At 46.6% G+C, this 20,449-nt stretch overlaps 1 protein-coding gene across 1 annotated transcript in view; it reads left to right on the forward strand.

Annotated features, from left to right (window-relative positions):
* LOC144481080 (disintegrin and metalloproteinase domain-containing protein 12-like) overlaps window positions 1–20,449 on the forward strand; it is a 359,843-nt gene that overhangs the window by 146,593 nt on the left and 192,801 nt on the right. Inside the window, exon 3 of the mRNA XM_078200726.1 lies at window positions 2,960–3,036. Coding sequence (XP_078056852.1) covers window positions 2,960–3,036 — 77 coding nt within the window. The remainder of the gene's footprint in view (window positions 1–2,959; window positions 3,037–20,449) is intronic.

The following is a 20,449-nucleotide window of genomic DNA, read 5'->3' on the forward strand; positions in this document are numbered from 1 at the left end:
GGCGGACAGAGTATAATGTGGGAAAGAGTGAGATAGTTCCCACTGGCAGGAACAGGAAAAAGCAGAGTAACTAACAGAGGGGGAACGGCTGCAGAGTCTCAAGGTGCAGACAGAACGAGGTATTCTGAGTATCCAAACGTTAGGTTGCAACTGCAGCAAGAAGGCTAATGGAATGCTATCCTTTCTTAAGGTTAATGTGCAGGTTCAGTCGGCAGTTAGAAAGGCAAATGCAATGTTAGCATTCATGTCGAGAGCTAGAATACAGGAGCAGGGATGTACTTCTGAGGCTGTGTAAGGCTATGGTCAGACCCCATTTGTGAGCAGTTTTGGGCCCTGTATCTAAGGAAGGAGGTACTGGCCTTGGAAAAGGTCCAGAGGAGGTTCGCAAGAATGATCCCTGGAATGAAGAGCTTGTCGTATGAGGAACGGTTGAGGACTCTGTGTCTATACGCACTGGAGTTTAGAAGGATGATGGGGGATCTTATTGAAACTTACAGGATACTGCGAGGCTTGGATAGAGTGGACGTGGAGAGGATGTTTCCACTGGTAGGAAAAACTAGAACCAGAGGGCACAACCTCAGGCTAAAGGGACGATCCTTTAAAACAGAGATGAGGAGGAATTTCTTCAGCCAGAGAGTGGTGAATCTGTGGAACTCTTTACCACAGAAGGCTGTGGAGGCCGGGTCATTGAGTGTCTTTAAGACAGAGATAGATAGGTTCTTGATTAATAAAGGGATCAGGGGTTATGGGGAAAAGGCAGGAGAATGGGGATGAGAAAAATATCAGCCACGATTGAATGGCGGGGCAAACTCGATGGGCTGAGTGGCCTCATTCTGCTCCTATGTCTTATGGTCTTATGATCTTTTATTTACAGACTTTATTATTTGGATTTAAATTCTCTCTCCCTCTCTCCCTCTTGCCCTGAATGTCACTCTCTCTCTCTCAGTTTCGCTTTCTTTCTCCTTCTGAAGCATTAGAACATAAGAACTAGGAACAGGAGTTGGCCATCTGGCCCCTCGAGCCTGCTCCGTCATTCAATAAGATCATGGCTGAACTTTTTGTGGACTCAGCTCCACTTACCCGCCCGCTCATCATAACCCTTAATTCATTTACTGTTCAAAAATTTATCTATCCTTGCCTTAAAAACATTCAATGAGGTAGCCTCAACTGCTTCACTGGGCAGGGAATTCCACAGATTCACAACCCTTTGTGTGAAGAAGTTCCTTCTCAACTCAGTCCTAAATCTGCTTCCCCTTTTTTGAGGCCATGCCCCCTAGTTCTAGTTTCACCCACCAGTGGAAGCAACTTCCCTGCTTCTATCTTATCTATTCCCTACATAATCTTATATGTTTCCATAAGATCTCCCTTCATTCTTCTGAATTCCAATGAGTATAGCCCCAGTCTACTCAGTCTCTCAACAAACAAAGAATAAATAAAATTACAGCACAGGAACAGGCCCTTCAGCCCTCTAAGCCTGCACCGACCATGCTGCCCAACTGAACTGAAACTCCATACTTTTCCGGGGACCATATCTATCTATTCTCATCCTATTCATGTCTTTGTCAAGTCGCCCCTCTCCTCATAAGCCAACCCTCTCAACTCCGGAATCAACCTAGTGAATCTCCTCTGCACCCTCTCCAGTGCCAGTATATCCTTTCTCAAGTAAGGAGACCAAAACTGTACACAGTACTCCAGGTGTGGCCTCACCAGCACCTTATACAGCTGCAACATAACCTCACTGTTTTTAAACTCCATCCCTCCAGCAATAAAGGACAAAATTCCATTTGCCTTCTTAATTACCTGCTGCACCTGCAAACCAACTCCTTGAGATTCCTGCACAAGCAAGACCTGAAAGGTTGCCCTTGAGTCTTCAATTTTGGTGTAAAATTCAATCCCGGAGCAGTTGCTCGATACTGGTGGTTTTCCCAAAAGAAACATGTGATCAAAGGTCAAAGCAATAATTATCTTGAACTTGTGGGAACCAGAAGCTGGACAGTGAATCAATGGCTTTCTGTGACAATCCGGTGGATTTATTACCACTATTAATGAGTCCAGTTTCTTGTTTCAGAGTTAGTTACTGAATTTATATTCTCCTGAACTGATGTGATTTGAACTCATGTCCCAGGAGCATTCCGGCAGGATCATAAACTCAGTAACATCACCCTCTGCTGCAGTTAGTTACGGACAAGGAGAAAGGTTGAGTCACAGTGAGGTCAAGACCTGAGGCAGGTTAAAGTGGAGAAACTGCATTGTGCAGAATAGATTCCTTCCATGTTCCACTATCCATGATGTTCCGGCGAGTACGCAGGAGAGCTGCTCCTTCTGATAAATTCTGCAAAGATCCGAAAGGAAGGTGGTCAGCATTTACTCTTCTCCTGTCGTGTGAGTATTTCGGGATATTATTCAACTGGAAAGATTTACTAAGATGCTACCGAGACTTGATGGATTGAGTTGTAAGGAGAGGCTGGATAGACTGGGATTTTATTCACTCGCATATAGAAGGCTGAGGGATGACCTTATAGAGGTCTATAAAATAATGAGGGGCACAGATCAGCGAGATAGTCAACATCTTTTCCCAAAGGTAGGGGAGTCTAAAACTAGAGGTCATAGGTTTAAGATGAAAGGGGAGAGATACAAAAGTGTCCAGAGGGGCAATTGTTTCACACACGAGTTGCCAGAGGCAGTCATAGAGGCAGTTACATGGCTACAAGTTAAAGTTTATTTATTCGTCACAAATTGGCTTACATTAACACTGCAATGGAATTACTGTGAAAAGCCCCTTGAGATGGGTATAGAGGGATATGGGCCAAACACAGGCAATTGGGACTAGCTTAGTGGTAAAAACTATGCGGCAAGGACAAGTTGGGCTGAAGGGCCTGTTTCCATGCTGTAAACTCTATGACTCTATGAGTAATATGGAGCTTCCATCAGTAAGAGTAATTCTTTATGCCTTTTGCAGAAGAGCTATCCAAACCTCATCAGCATCTCAGTGGAGCTGGAGGGAAAGCAGTTAACACTGGATCTCGGGAGAAATACGTGAGTATTTCATCTTGTAATCTCACTTTAAGGTGAGGAATTAGGCACGAGTCCCAATCTAGCTGGATATGTTACAGTTATCTTGTCCCTGCGAAGATTCTCAGTCAGCAATTTATATTTCAGCCTGTCCAAAAGATTCAGTACAGCAAAATATAGAGAATGTTTCTCTCCGATCGGTCCACCACCTGCTGGGATTGCTTCCTAGAAAAGCACAGAGAGATTTTGGACAAGGTCCCTCATGGCAGACTGGTGCAGAAGGTGAAGTCGCATCGGATCAGAGGTGAGCTGGCAAGATGGATACAGAACTGGCTCGGTCATAGAAGACAGAGGGCAGCAGTGGAAGGATGCATTTCTGAATGGAGGGTTGTGACAAGTGGTGTTCCTCAGGGATCAGTGCTGGGACCTTTGCTGTTTGTAATATATATAAATGATTTGGAGGAAAATGTAACTGGATTGATTAGTAAGTTTGCGGACGACACAAAGGTTGGTGGATTTGTGGATAGCGATGAGGACCATCAGAGGATACAGCAGGATATAGATCAGTTGGAGACTTGGGCGGAGAGGAGGCAGATGGAGTTTAATCCGGACAAATGTGAGGTAATACATTTTGGAAGGTCTAATACAGATAGGAAATATACAGTAAATGGCAGAATCCTGAAGAGGATTGATAGGCAGAGGGATCTGGGTGTACAGGTACACAGGTCACTGAAAGTGGCAATGCAGGTGGAGAAGGTCGTCAAGAAGGCATACGGCATGCTTGCCTTCATTGGCCAGGGCATTGAGTTTAAAAATTGGCAAGTCATGTTGCAGCTTTATAGAACCTTAGTGAGGCCGCGCTTGGAATATCGTGTTCAATTCTGGTCGCCACACTACCAGAAGGATGTGGAGGCTTTGGAGAGGGTACAGAAAAGATTTACCAGGATGTTGCCTGGTAAGGAGGGCATTAGCTATGAGGAGAGGTTGGAGAAACTTGGTTTGTTCTCACTGGAGCGACGGAGATTGAGGGGCGACCTGATAGAAGTCTACAAGATTATGAGAGGCATGGACAGATTGGATAGTCAGAAGCTTTCTCCCAGGGTGGAAGAGTCAATTACTCGGGGGCACAGGTTTAAGGTGCGAGGGGCAAGGTTTAAAGGAGATGTACGAGGCAGATTTTTTACACAGAGAGTAGTGGGTGCCTGGAACTCGTTGCCGGGGGAGGTAGTGGAAGCAGATACGATAGTGACTTTTAAGGGGCGTCTTGACAAATACATGAATAGGATGGGAATAGAGGGATATGGTCCCCGGAAGGGTCGGGGGTTTTAGTTCAGTTGGGCAGCATGATCGGTGCAGGCTTGGAGGGCCGAAGGGCCTGTTCTTGTGCTGTAATTTTCTTTGTTCTTTGATTCCATTCAGCCAAGTGTACATCTGCCGGCTCTTTGGTAAAGCTCCCCAATTAATCCCACACTCCTGAATGTTCCCTGTAGCCTGTAGATTTTTCCCATTCAAGTAGTTATCCAATCCATTAACTTAACTTTTTTTTATTCATTCGTGGGACACGGGCGTCGCTGGCTGGCCAGCGTTTATTGCCCATCCCTAGTTGCCCTTGAGAAGGTGATGTTGAGCTGCTTTCTTGAATCGCTGCAGTCCATGTGCTGTGGGTTTACCCACAATGCCGTTAGGGAGGGAATTCCAGGATTTTGACCCAGCAACTGTGAAGGAACGGCGATATATTTCCAAGTCAGGATGGTGAGAGGCTTGGAGGGGAACTTGCAGGTGGTGGTGTTCCCAGGTATCTGCTGCCCTTGTCCTTCTAGATGGAGTTTGTTGTGGATTGGAAGGTGCTGTCCAAGGATCTTTGGTCAGTTGCCACAGTGCATCTTGAGAATAGTACACACTGCTGCTACTGAGCGTCGGTGGTGAAGGGACTGGATGTTTGTAGATGTGGTACCAATCTTTAGCAGAGAAGTTGAGAGGGTACCTGATTGTGGTTTGTTAGATTAGGAGAGATATGGACAGGGTTGTAGGAAGCAGCTGTTTCCATTAGTTGAAGGTGATATGTCGGAGGTTTCGGGGGGAACTTGCAGGGGCCCTGGCAGACATATTTAAAATGTCAGTATTCACGGGGGAGGTGCTGGATGATTGGAGGGTGGCTCATGTTGTTCCGTTGTTTAAAAAAGGTTCCAAAAGATATCCGGGAAATTATCGGCCAGTAAGTTTGACGTCGGTGGTGGGCAAGTTATTGGAAGGTGTGATACGGGATAGGATCTACAAATATTTGGATAGACAGGGACTTATTAGGGAGAGTCAACATGGCTTTGTGCGGGGTAGGTCATGTTTGACCAGTCTATTAGAGTTTTTCGAGGAGGTTACCAGGAAAGTGGATGAAGGGAAGGCGGTGGATGTTGTCTACCTGGATTTCAGCAAGGCCTTTGACAAGGTCCCTCATGGGAGGTTAGTTAGGAAGGTTCAGTCGCTAGGTATACATGGGGAGGTAGTAAATTGGATAAGACACTGGCTCAATGGAAGAAGCCAGAGAGTGGTAGTGGAGGATTGCTTCTCTGAGTGGAGGCCTGTGACTAGTGGTGTGCCGCAGGGATCGGTGTTGGGTCCATTGTTGTTTGTCATCTATATCAATGATCTGGATGATAATGTGGTCAATTGGATCAGCAAGTTTGCTGATGATACAAAGCTTGGAGGTGTAGTGGACAGTGAGGAAGGTTTTCAAAGCTTGCAGAGGGATTTGGACCAACTAGAAAAATGGTCTGAAAAATGGCAAATGGAATTTAACGCAGACAAGTGTGAGATATTGCACTTTGGAAGAACAAACCAAAGAAGAACGTACAGGGTAAATGGTAGGACTCTGAAGAGTGCAGTTGAACAGAGGGATCTGGGAATACAGGTACAGAATTCCCTAAAAGTGACGTCACAGGTGGATAGGGTCGTAAAGAGTGCCTTTGGTACATTGGCCTTTATAAATCGGAGTATCGAGTATAAACGTTGGAGTGTTATGGTAAGGTTATATAAGGCATTGGTGAGGCTGAGTTTGGAGTATTGTGTACAGTTTTGGTCACCTAGTTACAGGAAGGATGTAAATAAGATTGAAAGAGTGCAGAGAAGGTTCACAAGGATGTTGCCGGGACTTGAGAAGCTGAGTTACAGAGAGAGATTGAATAGGTTGGGACTTTATTCTCTAGAGCGTAGAAGATTGAGGGGAGATTTGATAGAGGTGTATAAGGTTTTGATGGGTATATTTTGAATGCAAGCAGGCTTTTTCCGCTGAGGCTAGGGGAGAAAAAAACCAGAGGGCATGGGTTAAGGGTGAAAGGAGAAAAGTTTATAGGGAATATTAGGGGGGGCTTCTTCACGCAGAGAGTGGTGGGAGTGTGGAATGAGCTGCCGGATAAAGTGGTAAATGCGGGGTCACTTTTAGCATTTAAGAAAAACTTGGACGGGTTCTTGGATGAGAGGGGTGTGGAGGGATATGGTCCAAGTGCAGGTCAGTGGGACTAGGCATAAAATGGTTCGGCACAGACAAGAAGGGCCAAAAGGCCTGTTTCTGAGCTGTAATTTTCTGTGGTTCTATGGTTCTATGGGATTTGAGGAAATCCTTTTTTCACCTCGAGGGTGGTGTGAGTCTGGAATGCATGCCTGGGAGGGTAGAATCAAAGAACAAAGAAAATTACAGCACAGGAACAGGCCCTTCGGCCCTCCAAGCCTGCACCGACCATGCTGCCCGACTTAACTAAAACCCCGTACGCTTCCAGGGGCCATATCCCTCTATTCCCATTCTATTCATGTATTTATCAAGACGCCCCTTAAAAGTCACTACCGTATCCGCTTCCACTACCTTCCCCGACAGCGAGTGCCAGGCACCCACCACCCTCAGTGTAAAGAATCTGCCTCGTACATCCCCTTTAAACCTTGCCCCTCGCACCTTAAACCTGTGCCCCCTAGAATGGACTCTTCCACCCTGGGAAAAAGCTTCTGACTATCCACTCTGTCCATGCCTCTCATAATCATGTAAACTTCTATCAGGTCTCCCCTCAACCTCTGTCATTCTAGTGAGAACAAACCACGTTTCTCCAACCTCTCCTCATAGCTCATGCCCTCCATACCAGGCAACATCCTGGTAAATCTTTTCTGTATCTTGTCCAAAGCCTCCACATCCTTCTGGTAGTGTGGAAACCAGAATTGAACACTATATTCTAAGTGTGGCCTAACTAAGGTTCTGTAAAGCTGCAACATGACTTGCCAATTTTTAAACTCAATGTCCCGGCCGATGAAGGCAAGCATGCCGTATGCCTTCTTGATTACCTTCTCCACCTGCATTGCCACTTTCAGTGACCTGTGTACCTGTACACCCAGATCCCTCTGCCAATCAATACTCTTAAGGGTTCTGCCATTTACTGTATATTATGGGGAGGTGATGGCCCAGTGGTATTTTCGCTAGACTATTAATTAGCTGTATTAATGTTCTGGGGACCCAGGTTCGAATCCCGTCTTGGCAGGTGGTGGAATTTGAATTCAACAAAAAATATCTGGAATTAAGAATCTGCTGATGACCGGAAACCATTATCGATTGTTGGAAAAACCCACTTGGTTCACTAATGTCCTCTTGGGAAGGAAATCTGCCTCCCTTACCTGGTCTAGCCTACATGTGACTCCAGAGCCACAGCAATGTGGTTGACTCTCAACTGCCCTCAAGCAACTCAGAATGGGCAATAACTGCTGGCCAGTCACAAATGAATTAAAAAATCAAATCAAAGTGATAAGAACGAGGATCTGGAGGAGGTAGTTACCCCCACGGGCCTGCCCCGCCATTTAATACAATCATGGCTGACCTCAGCTCCACCTCAGCCTTGCCCTGTCAAATCCTGAAAAATCTGTCCACCTCTTCCTTCAGTTTACTCAAGTTCCCACCATCCACCACACTCTGGGCAGTGAATTCCACAGGCGCACGGCCTGTTGAGAGATTCCTCCTCATTTCTGTTTGAAACCTGCTACTCTCTGTCCTGAATCTATCACTCCTCCTTCCAGATTATTCTATAAAAGGAAACATCCTTTCTGCATCTACCTTGTTAACCCCCCTTTTTGAATCTAGATTTAACCAGTTGCTTAGTTAACTAGCTTCAGGTGAGAGTGAAACTCCAGTTTCAGAACTGCAACTAAACTGCACCCAATCCAAAAGGGCAGCTTTTAGTTCCTGGATTAAAGAACTCACTTAGCTTGAAATTAGCCCTGAAATCAAGTTTAATTACTCCCTCAACATCCCTTAATACTACTTAACACTTACCCCTTGAAATTCCCTCTTCCCACTTGACTCTGAAACATTCTCATTCAGCTCGGCAGCGCTCAGAGTTAGGAGTTTGCCAGTTTGCCAGGTGTTGCTTTTCTGAAGCTCCCGTGCTATGATGTCATTGCTAGTTTGAGTAGCCCATGAAGAATGTTCTTCATGACTGGCTGGAAAATAGCACATGCTGACGAGAGCCAGCGGGCCAAGCCAGAATACTCGTACATGTATATGTATATGTATTTGTATATGTTGATCGATTCGAGATGAAGATAGACGGGGCTTGTGTCCAATTTGGAGAATGTCTGGCCACCTGTTAACTAAGCGTAACAGGTCTTTGATTTGGGGCATGGGGTACCTATCGAGTTTGACTGTTAGTTTGTAGTCCCCACAAAGACAGACCGATTTGTCAGCTTAAGAATGGGAGCTATGGGCGTGGCCCATTCCGCAAATCTTTATGTCTAAACTTTCTGGGCCCTGATTCAGTTTTCACCTTCTCCAGCCAGCGAGCATGGAATTGGCCTTGTTCTTACGTACCTAGGTGTAGCGTCAGGGTCAAATTGGACCTTGGCCTTCGCCCCTTTCGTCCCAGGCCTTCCTGGAAAACTCCAGGGTATTTACTGATAACTTCATACAGTCCCCAAATTCCTCACCTGAAGATCTCCAACCAGTTCAGCTGGACCTGCGGGAGCCAATCTCTCTCCATAAGGCCAGGTAACTTCCACCTGTAAGTCCCTGGGGCCATTGTGGTTCCCCTTATTTTGAAATGTTCCCCAATGTAGAGGCTGGGATGGCCTCCGTGACTTGGATGCCAGTTTGGAGGCACTTGTATATCTGCTCTCAGGACCAGAGACCGCAGCCCCTGTGTCCACACCCCTCCTCAAGTGATGGCCAGTTACCAGTAATTCTACCACGATAGGGGCAACCATTCCAGTGATGATGTGATGGAGTTGTAATGGCCCTGTCTCTGGAAGAGGGAATATCTGTATGGAACAGTCAGTTCCTAACATTGTATTCCTCAGGACGCAGCAAGTGTTCTGCTGTTCCTAACATTTCGCCATGGCTGTGCCCATTGGCAGGAACAATTATCCATTGTCTGACTTCCGCACCGCTTCAGAATACATCTTTTAACACTCCGACATAGAAACTAGAAGCAGGAGGAGGCCATTCGGCCCTTTGATCCTGCTCTGCCATTCATTTTGATCGTGGCTGATCATCGAATTCAATATCCTGATCCCCCCCTTCCCCCCATATCCCTCGATCCATAGAACCATAGAAAATTACAGCTCAGAAACAGGCCTTTTGGCCCTTCTTGTCTGTGCCGAACCATTTTATGCCTAGTCCCACTGACCTGCACTTGGACCATATCCCTCCACACCCCTCTCATCCATAGCTCTTAGGGCTGATCCCTTCAGCCCTAAGAGCTATATCGAATTTCTTCTTGAAATCAGACAACGTTTTGGCCTCAACTACTTTCTGTGGGAGTGAATTCCACACATTCACCACCCTCTGGGTGAAGAAATTTCTCCTCACCTCAGTTCTAAAAGGTTTACCCCTTATCCTCAAACTATGATCCCTAGTTCTGGACTCGCCATTGGGAACATTCTTTCTGAATCTACCCTGTCTAATCCTTTTGGAAGTTTATAAGTTTCTATGAGATCCCCTCTCACTCTTCTAAACTCCAGTGAATATAATCCTAACCGACTTAGTCTCTCCTCATGTGACAGACCTGCCATCCCAGGAATCAGCCTGGTAAACCTTCGCTGTACTTCCTCTATAGCAAGGACATCCTTCCTCAGATAAGGACACCAAAACTGCACACAATATACCAGGTGTGGCCTCACCAACGCCCTGTACAATTGCAGAAAAGGATCCCCATCTCGATGCTCAAATTTGAGAGTGGCACAGTGGGTAGCACCGCTGCTTCACAGCGCCAGGGACCTGGTTCGATTCAGGGCTTGGGTTTGTGTGTGGAGTTTGCTCATTCTCACAGTGTCTGCGTGGGTTTCCTCCGGGTGCTCCGGTTTCCTCCCACGCTCCAAAGATGTGCGGGTTCGGTTGATTGGCCATGATAAATTGCCCCATGGTGTCAGAGGGATTATCGAGGGTAAATACATGGGTTTATGGGGATAGGGCCTGGGTGGGATTGTGGTCGGTGCAGACTCGATAGGCCTTCTGCTCTGTAGGGATTCTATGAAATCCTCTCGCTATGAAGGCCAACATAACATTTCCCTTCTTCACTGCCTGCTGTACCTGCACGCTTACTTTCAGTGACTGATGCACGAGAACTCTAAGGTCTCACTGAGTATCCACCTCTCTCAATTTACACCCATTCAAGTAATAATCTGTCTTCCTATTATTGCTACAAAGTGGATAACCTCACATTTATCCACATTATACTGCATCTGCCATGCAGATACCCCCACACTCAGCCTGTCCAAATCACACTGAAGCATCTCTGCATCCTCCTCACAGCTCACCCTCCCACCCAACTTTGCATCATCTGCAAATTTGGAGAAAATACATTCAGTTTCCTCTTCCAAATCATTAATATATAATGTGAACAGTTGGGGCCCGAGCACAGATCCCTGTGGAACCCCACTAGTCACTGACTGCCAATCAGAAAAAGACCCATTTATGCCAACTCTTTGCTTCCTATCTGCTAATCAACTTTTTATCCATCTCAAGACATTACCTGTAATCCCATGTGCTTTAACTTCACATCGTGGTCTGTTATGTGAGACCCTGTCGAAAGCCTTCTGAAAGTCTAAATAAACCACATCCACTGCTTTTCCTCGGTCAACTCTACCAGTTACATCCTCAAAATATTCCAATAGATTCGTCAAGCATTATTTCCCTTTTGTAAATCCATGCTGACTTTATCTGATTCTACCACTGCTTCCAAATGCTGAGTTATGAAATCCTTGATAATGGACTCCAGCAGCTTCCCCAGTCCCGACGTTAGGCTCACTGGTCTATAGTTCCCTGTTTTCTCTCTACCTCCCTTTTTGAATAGCGGGCTTACATTAGCTCCTCTCCAATCTGTAGGAACTATTCCAGAGTCCAAAGAATTTTGGAAAATAACCACTAATGGATCTGGTATTTCCAGGGCCACTTCCTTAAATCTCTCTGGGGTGAAGATCATCAGGACCTGGAGATTTATCCACCTTCAATCCCATCAATTTCCCCAAAACAATTTCTCTACTAATGCTGATTTCCTTCAGCTCCTCACTAAAACATGATTCTCTCAGAACTTCTAGCACATTATTCATGTCTTCCTTTGTGAAGGGGTAATTTGACAAGGGAGGTACTCAATGAATGGTAAGACACTAGGAAGTTCTGTGGAATAAAGGGATCTCTGAAGGCGGAAAGGCAGGTTAATAGGGTGTGAAAAAGGTATATGGCACACTCGCCTTTATCAATCGGGGTACAGATTACAAAAGCAGGGAGGTCATGATGGAGTTGTATCGAACTTTGGTGAGGCCACAGCTGGAGCACTGTGTGCAGTTCTGGTCGCCACATTATCGGAAGGATGTGAACGCACTGGAGGGGGTCCAGAGGGGATTCACCAGGATGCTGCCTGGGATGGAACATTTCAGTCATGGAGAGAGGTTGGATAGGCTTGGGTTGTTTTCATTGGAGCAGAGAAGACTGAGAGGGCGACCTGATCAAGGTGTACAAGATTATGAGGTTCATGGACAGAGTGGATAGGGGGCAACCATTCTCCTTAGTTGAAGGGTCAGTCACGAGGGGCCATAGGTTCAAGGTGAGGGGCAGGAGGTTTCGGGGGATGTGAGGAAAAACCTTTTTACTCAGATGGTGATGACAGTCTGGAATGCGCTGCCTGGGAGGCTGGTGGAGGCGGGATGAGTGCTTGGCACGCTATAACGATCAGGGCTATTGGCCAATGCTGGCTGCTGGGACCAGGTGGGGATTAGGGTGTTTCTCACATCTGATTCTATGATTTGATGATTCTAAGACAGAAGCAAAGTATGAATTTCCCCATTCTGAATTTTCCCATTTCTGACTGTAAGGGGCCAACATTGGTTTTTGTCAATCTTGTTCTCTTTACATGTCGATAGAAACTTTTACAGTCAGTTTTTATGTTCCCCGCTAGCTTACATAGAACATAGAACATAGAACATAGAAGAGTACAGCACAGAACAGGCCCTTCGGCCCACGATGTTGTGCCGAGCTTTATCTGAAACCAAGATCAAGCTATCCCACTCCCTATCATCCTGCTGCGCTCCATGTGCCTATCCAATAACCGCTTAAATGTTCCTAAAGTGTCTGACTCCACTATCACTGCAGGCAGTCCATTCCACACCCCAACCGCTCTCTGCGTAAAGAACCTACCTCTGATATCCTTCCTATATCTCCCACCATGAACCCTATAGTTATGTCCCCTTGTAATAGCTCCATCCACCCGAGGAAATAGTCTTTGAACGTTCACTCTATCTATCCCCTTCATCATTTTATAAACCTCTATTAAGTCTCCCCACAGCCTCCTCCGCTCCAGAGAGAACAGCCCTAGCTCCCTCAACCTTTCCTCATAAGACCTACCCTCCAAACCAGGCAGCATCCTGGTAAATCTCCTCTGCACTCTTTCCAGCGCTTCCACATCCTTCATATAGTGAGGTGACCAGAACTGCACACAATATTCCAAATGTGGTCTCACCAAGGTCCTGTACAGTTGCAGCATAACCCCACGGCTCTTAAACTCCAACCCCCTGTTAATAAAAGCTAACACACTATAGGCCTTCTTCACGGCTCTATCCACTTGAGTGGCAACCTTTAGAGATCTGTGGATATGAACCCCAAGATCTCTCTGTTCCTCCACAGTCTTCAGAACCCTACCTTTGACCCTGTAATCCACATTTAAATTAGTCCTACCAAAATGAATCACCTCACATTTATCAGGGTGAAACTCCATTTGCCATTTTTCAGCCCAGCTTTGCATCCTATCTATGTCTCTTTGCAGCCTACAACAGCCCTCCACCTCATCCACTACTCCACCAATCTTGGTGTCATCAGCAAATTTACTGATCCACCCTTCAGCCCCCTCCTCTAAGTCATTAATAAAAATCACAAAGAGCAGAGGACCAAGCACTGATCCCTGCAGCACTCCGCTAGCAACCTGCCTCCAATCCGAAAATTTTCCATCCACCACCACCCTCTGTCTTCGATCAGACAGCCAGTTACCTATCCAATCGGCCAACTTTCCCTCTATCCCACACCTCCTCACTTTCATCATAAGCCGACCATGGGGAACCTTATCAAACGCCTTACTAAAATCCATGTATATGACATCAACTGCCCTACCTTCATCAACACACTTAGTTACCTCCTCAAAAAATTCTATCAAATTTGTGAGGCACGACTTGCCCTTCACGAATCCGTGCTGACTATTCTGGATTAATCCGCATCTTTCTAAATGGTCGTAAATCCCATCCCTAAGGACCTTTTCCATCAAGTTACCAACCACCGAAGTAAGACTAACCGGTCTATAATTACCAGGGTCATTTCTATTCCCTTTCTTAAACAGAGGAACAACATTCGCCATTCTCCAGTCCTCTGGCACCATCCCCATGGACAGCGAGGACCCAAAGATCAAAGCCAAAGGCTCTGCAATCTCATCCCTTGCCTCCCAAAGAATCCTCGGATACATTTCATCAGGCCCAGGGGACTTATCGACCTTCAGTTTATTCAAAACTGCCAGGACATCCTCCCTCCGAACATCTATTTCCTCCAGCCTATTAGCCTGTAACACCTTCTCTTCCTCAAAAACATGGCCCCTCTCCTTGGTGAACACTGAAGAAAAGTATTCATTCATCACCTCGCCTATCTCTACTGACTCCATACACAAGTTCCCACGACTGTCCTTGACCGGCCCTAACCTCACCCTGGTCATTCTTTTATTCCTCACATAAGAGTAAAAAGCCTTGGGGTTTTCCTTGATCTGACCCGCCAAGGACTTCTCGTGTCTCCTAAGCCCCTTTTTCAGCTCATTCCTTGCTAACTTGTAACCCTCAATCGAGCCATCTGAACCTTGTTTCCTCATCCCTACATAAGCTTCCCTCTTCCTTTTCACAAGGCATTCCACCTCTTTCGTGAACCATGGTTCCCTCACTCGGCCATTTCCTCCCTGCCTGACAGGGACATACCTATCAAGGACATCCAGTATTTGTTCCTTGAAAAAGTTCCACTTTTCATTAGTTCCTTTCTCTGACAGTTTCTGTTCCCAACTTATGCCCCCTAATTCTTGCCTAATCGCATCATAATTACCTCTCCCCCAATTGTAAACCTTGCCCTGCCGTATGGCCCTATCCCTCTCCATTGCAATAACAAAAGACACCGAATTGTGGTCACTATCTCCAAAGTGCTCTCCCACAACCAAATCTAACACTTGGCCCGGTTCATTTCCCAGTACCAAATCCAATGTGGCCTCACCTCTTGTCGGCCTATCCACATATTGTGTCAGGAAACCCTCCTGCACACACTGCACAAAAACTGCCCCATCCAAACTATTTGACCTACAAAGGTTCCAATCAATATTTGGAAAGTTAAAGTCCCCCATGACAACTACCCTGTGACCTCCACACATATCCGTAATCTGCTTAGCAATTTCTTACTTTCATACTCTCCCCTTCTTAATCAATCCCTTGGTCCTCCTTTGCTGAATTTTAAACTGCTCCCAATCCTCAAGCCTATTGCTTTTTCTTGCCAATTTGTATGCTTCTTCCTTGAATCTGATCCGATCTCTAATTTCCCTTGTAAGCCATGGTTTGGCCACAATTCCCTTTTCACTCTTGCACCAAACAGGAATTAACAACTTCTGGAGTTCACCTATTTGTTCTTTAAATGCCTGCCATTGCCTGTCCACTGTCTTTCCTTTCAGTAATGTTTCCCAGTCCATCATGGCCAATTCATGCCTCATACCATCAGTTCCCTTTACTGAGATTCAGGACCCTGGTCTCAGGATCAACTACATCATTATCTATCTCGACATAGAATTGTGTTATGGTCATTTGAGATAATTACTGCCTTTCCTTGACTGCCTGCTGATGTTATTCAGGCTCCTTCAAAGCCTGGTTTACACAGGCATTCTATATTGCTGACTGATTCCATGATGCCCACCCCCCCCCCCCCCCCCCTAGCTTGAGGACATTTTTCCCCTGTATCTCCTGAGTCCGTTTTCCTGTGTTCTCCAGTGTGAAAGCTCATTTGATGGCATTTTAAAAAAATCCAGGTTGCGTTCTGCTGACAGCTTCTTTCCAGTGGTTAGGTTATTGATACCGCAAACCAATCTGTCTTGGAGCATTGCATTTAGAGGTGGTCCAATTTTGCAGTGTTCTGTTCATTTTTATAAGCTACAGTCACAGGTGTCCCAAGGTGTTCTCCTGGCCTTGTTGAAGCGATATCTCTGGAGTTTTACAGAGGGATTCGCGTCGTAGTGGTTTTTCACCAGGTCTATTAGCTCATTGGAGGTTTTTGAGTCAGGGACATCTGAAAAGGTCAGACATTCTATCACACTGAAGGTCGAAGCCCCGGATTCTGCCAACAATATTACTTGCTGTTTTTCATCTCCCTCAATGCTGTTAGCATGGAAGAAGTAACACGTGTGCTCAGTCGATTGGGCCCAATCTTCCCACTGGTATCAAACGGTTCATGCTTCTCAGCTCGAGGTACAATTGCTTTTCCTTACCAGAGAAAATTCTCAGCTCATGGAGTTTGTCCAGAGAGAGAAAAAATGTTTCTTTATCTTACTCCTTGTTGCTAAAGTAATGATTCAGCCAAGACCAGTTTCCTGTCACCACCGACCCTTGCTGGCTGCAGCCATGGCTTCGAGCGAGCTGCTCTGTATCCTGGGACCTACAACGACAGTCCAGGCTGTAGCAACATCTTCTAACCTCCTGCTGCTCGCTCCCCATTGGGCCAGCTTCTACTCCCCCAGTAACGGAGTCTGTATTCCACAAAGGCCATGGAGAGGTCGATGGACAATCCCCCCATGTCCTTTGTGACCATCTGCTTCATTCTGTCTCTCCATGCTGTAGGTTTTGTTCTCCACTCACACTCAGCACCTCATTCTCAGGTTGAATGAGGGGGAATCTCATAGAGACTTATAAAATTCTAACAGGACTAGACAGGGTAGATGCAGGGAGGATGTTCCCGATGGTGGGGGGGGGTCCAGAACCAGGGGTCACAGTCTGAGGATTCAGGGTAGACCATTTAGGACGGAGGTGAGGAGACACTTCTTCACCCAAAGAGTGGTGAACCTGTGGAATTCATCACCACAGGAAGTAGTTGATGCCAAAACATTGAATGTCTTCAAGAGGCAGCTGGATATAGCACTTGGGGCGAATGGGATCAAAGGTTATGGGGAGAAAGCAGGATTAGGCTATTGAGTTGGATGATCAGCCATGATCGTAATGAATGGTAGAGCAGGCTCGAAGGGCCAAATGGCCTCAAAGAACAAAGAAAATTACAGCACAGGAACAGGCCCTTCAGCCCTCCAAGCCTGCACCGACCATGCTGCCCGAATGAACTAAAACCCCCTACCCTTCCGGGGACCATATCCCTCTATTCCCATTATATTCATGTATTTGTATACAAAGAACAAACAAAGAACAAAGAACAGTACAGCACAGGAAACAGGCCCTTCGGCCCTCCAAGCCTGTGCCGCTCCTTGGTCCAACTAGACCATTCGTTTGTATCCCTCCATTCCCAGACTGCTCATGTGACTAGCCAGGTAAGTCTTAAACGATGTCAGCGTGCCTGCCTCCACCACCCTACTTGGCAGCGCATTCCAGGCCCCCACCACCCTCTGTGTAAAAAACGTCCCTCTGATATCTGAGTTATACTTCGCCCCTCTCAGCTTGAGCCCGTGACCCCTCGTGATCATCACCTCCGACCTGGGAAAAAGCTTCCCACTGTTCACCCTATCTATACCCTTCATAATTTTGTACACCTCTATTAGGTCTCCCCTCATTCTCCGTCTTTCCAGGGAGAACAAGCCCAGTTTACCCAATCTCTCCTCATAGCTAAGACCCTCCATACCAGGCAACATCCTGGTAAACCTTCTCTGCACTCTCTCTAAAGCCTCCACGTCCTTCTGGTAGTGCGGCGACCAGAACTGGACGTAGTACTCCAAATGTGGCCTAACCAGCGTTTTATACAGCTGCAACATCAAACTCCAGCTTTTATACTCTATACCCCGTCCTATAAAGGCAAGCATACACCTTCTTCCAAATCATTTATATATACAGGGTGGCACGGTAGCACAGTGGTTAGCACTGCTGCTTTACAGCTCCAGGGTCCCAGGTTCGATTCCCAGCTCGGGTCACTGTCTGTGTGGAGTTTGCACATTCTCCTCGTGTCTGCGTGGGTTTCCTCCGGGTGCTCTGGTTTCCTCCCACAGTCCAAAGATGTGCGGGTTAGGTTGATTGGCCAGGTTAAAAATTGCCCCTTAAAGTCCTGAGATGCGTAGGTTAGAGGGATTAGCAGGTAAATATGTGGGGGTAGGGCCTGGGTGGGATTGTGGTCGGTGCAGACTCGATGGGCCGAATGGCCTCCTTCTGCACTGTAGGGTTTCTATGATTCTATGATCACAAATAGCAGAGGTCCCAGTACAGAGCCCTGCGGAACACCACTGGTCACAGACCTCCAGCCGGAAAAAGACCCTTTGACTGCTACCCTCTGTCTCCTGTGGGCAAGCCAGTTTTCTACCCATCTAGCCACCTCTCCTTGTATCCCATGAGCCTTAACCTTCTTAACCAACCTGCCATGAGGGACTTTGTCAAATGCCTTACTGAAATCCACATAGACGACATCCACGGCCCTTCCTTCGTCAACCGTTTTTGTCACTTCCTCAAAAAACTCCTCCAAATTTGTAAGGCACGACCTCCCTCTTACAAAACCATGCTGTCTGTCACGAATGAGATTGTTCCGTTCTAAATGCGCATACATCCTGTCTCTAAGAATCCTCTCCAACAACTTCCCTACCACGGATGTCAAGCTCACCGGCCTATAATTACCCGGGTTATCCCTGCTACCCTTCTTAAATAACGGTACCACATTCGCTATCCTCCAATCCTCAGGGACCTCACCTGTGTCCAATGAAGAGACAAAGATTTCCGTCAGAGGCCCAGCAATTACATCTCTCGTCTCCCTAAGCAGTCTAGGATAGATGCCATCAGTCCCTGGGGATTTGTCAGTTTTAATGTTACCTAAAAAACCTAACACTTCCTCCCTTGTAATGGAGATTCTCTCTAACGGGTCAACACCTCCCTCTGAGACACTCCCAGTCAACAAGTCCCTCTCATTTGTGAATACCGATGCAAAGTATTCATTTAGGATCTCCCCTATTCCCTTGGGTTCTGAGCATAATTCCCCTCCTTTGTCCCTGAGAGGTCTGACTTTTTCCCTGACAACTCTTTTGTTCCTAACATATGAATAAAATGCCTTAGGATTCTCCTTAATCCTGTCTGCCAAGAACATTTCGTGACCTCTTTTTGCCCTTCTAACTCCCCGTTTGAGTTCTTTCCTACTCTCTCTGTATTCCTCCAGAGCTCCATCTGTTTTCAGTTGCCTGGACCTAATGTACACCTCTCTTTTCTTTGTGATCAGATCCTCAATTTCCCTGGTTATCCACGGCTCGCGAATCCTACCTTTCCTATCCTTCCTTTTTTCAGGCACATGCCTGTCCTGCAGCCCTAACAACTGTTCCTTAAAAGACTCCCACATGCCAGAAGTGGACTTACCCTCGAACATCCTCTCCCAATCAACGTCCACCAATTCCTGCCTAATCCGGCTATAGTCAGCCTTCCCCCAATTTAGCACCCTGCCCGTAGGACAGCACTCATCCTTGTCCATTACTATCCTAAAGTTAACAGAGTTGTGGTCACTATTTGCCACATGTTCCCCTACCGAAACTTTGACAACCTGACCGGGCTCATTTCCCAGAACTAGGTCCAGTATAGCCCCCTCTCTAGTTGGGCTATCTACATACTGTTCCAAAGAACCTTCCAGTACGCATTTTACAAATTCCTCCCCGTCTGGACCCCCAGCCCGAAGCACTTTCCAGTCTCTACCAGGGAAATTGAAGTCTCCCACTGCAACAACCCTATTTTTTCTGCACATTTCCAGAATCTCCTGACATATCCTTTCCTCCACTTCCCGTGGGCTGTTGGGTGGCCTGTAGTACACCCCCAACATAGTGACTGCACCTTTCCTGTTTCTGAGCTCCACCCACAGCGACTCATTACATGACCCCTCTAAATTGTCCACTCTCTGCACCGCGGTAATATGCTCCCTAACTTATACTGCAACTCCCCCACTTTTTTTAGCCCCTCCTCTGTCTCACCTAAAACACTGATACCCCGGAATATTCAGCTGCCAGTCCTGTCCTTTTAACCATGTCTCTGTCATCGCAACCACATCCAAATTCCGCACAAGCATTAAGGCCCTAAGTTCGTCTGTTTTACCCGTTACACTCCTCGCATTGAAGCAGATGCACTCCAGACCTCCAGGCCCACTCAGGTCCTCCTCCTCCAGAGTGCTCCTCTTCTTAGCTAGCCTTGCACTGGCCCCCAGCTCAACCCCAGCCTCAGTATTTACTGACCTGCTGTTTTGATCCCCAGCCCACTGCCACACTAGTTTAAACCCTGCCGAAACACTCTAGCAAAACTCCCAGCCAGGATATACAGTATACAGATATACAGTATACAGGATATACAGGTATACATGTACACAGGATATACAGTATACAGGTACACAGGTCACTGAAAGTGGCAATGCAGATGGAGAAGGTAGTCAAGAAGGCATACGGCATGCTTGCCTTCATTGGCCGGGGTATTGAGTTTAAAAATTGGCAAGTCATGTTGCAGCTTTATAGAACCTTAGTGAGGCCGCACTTGGAATATAGTGTTCAATTCTGGTCGCCACACTACCAGAAGGATGTGGAGGCTTTGGAGAGGGTACAGAAAAGATTTACCAGGATGTTGCCTGGTATGGAGGGCATTAGCTATGAGGAGAGGTTGGAGAAACTTGGTTTGTTCTCACTGGAGCGACGGAGGTTGAGGGGCGACCTGATAGAACTATACAAGATTATGAGAGGCATGGACAGAGTGGATAGTCAGAAGC

The sequence above is a fragment of the Mustelus asterias genome, chromosome 1, assembly GCF_964213995.1.
Source record: "Mustelus asterias chromosome 1, sMusAst1.hap1.1, whole genome shotgun sequence".
Lineage (NCBI taxonomy): Eukaryota > Metazoa > Chordata > Chondrichthyes > Carcharhiniformes > Triakidae > Mustelus > Mustelus asterias.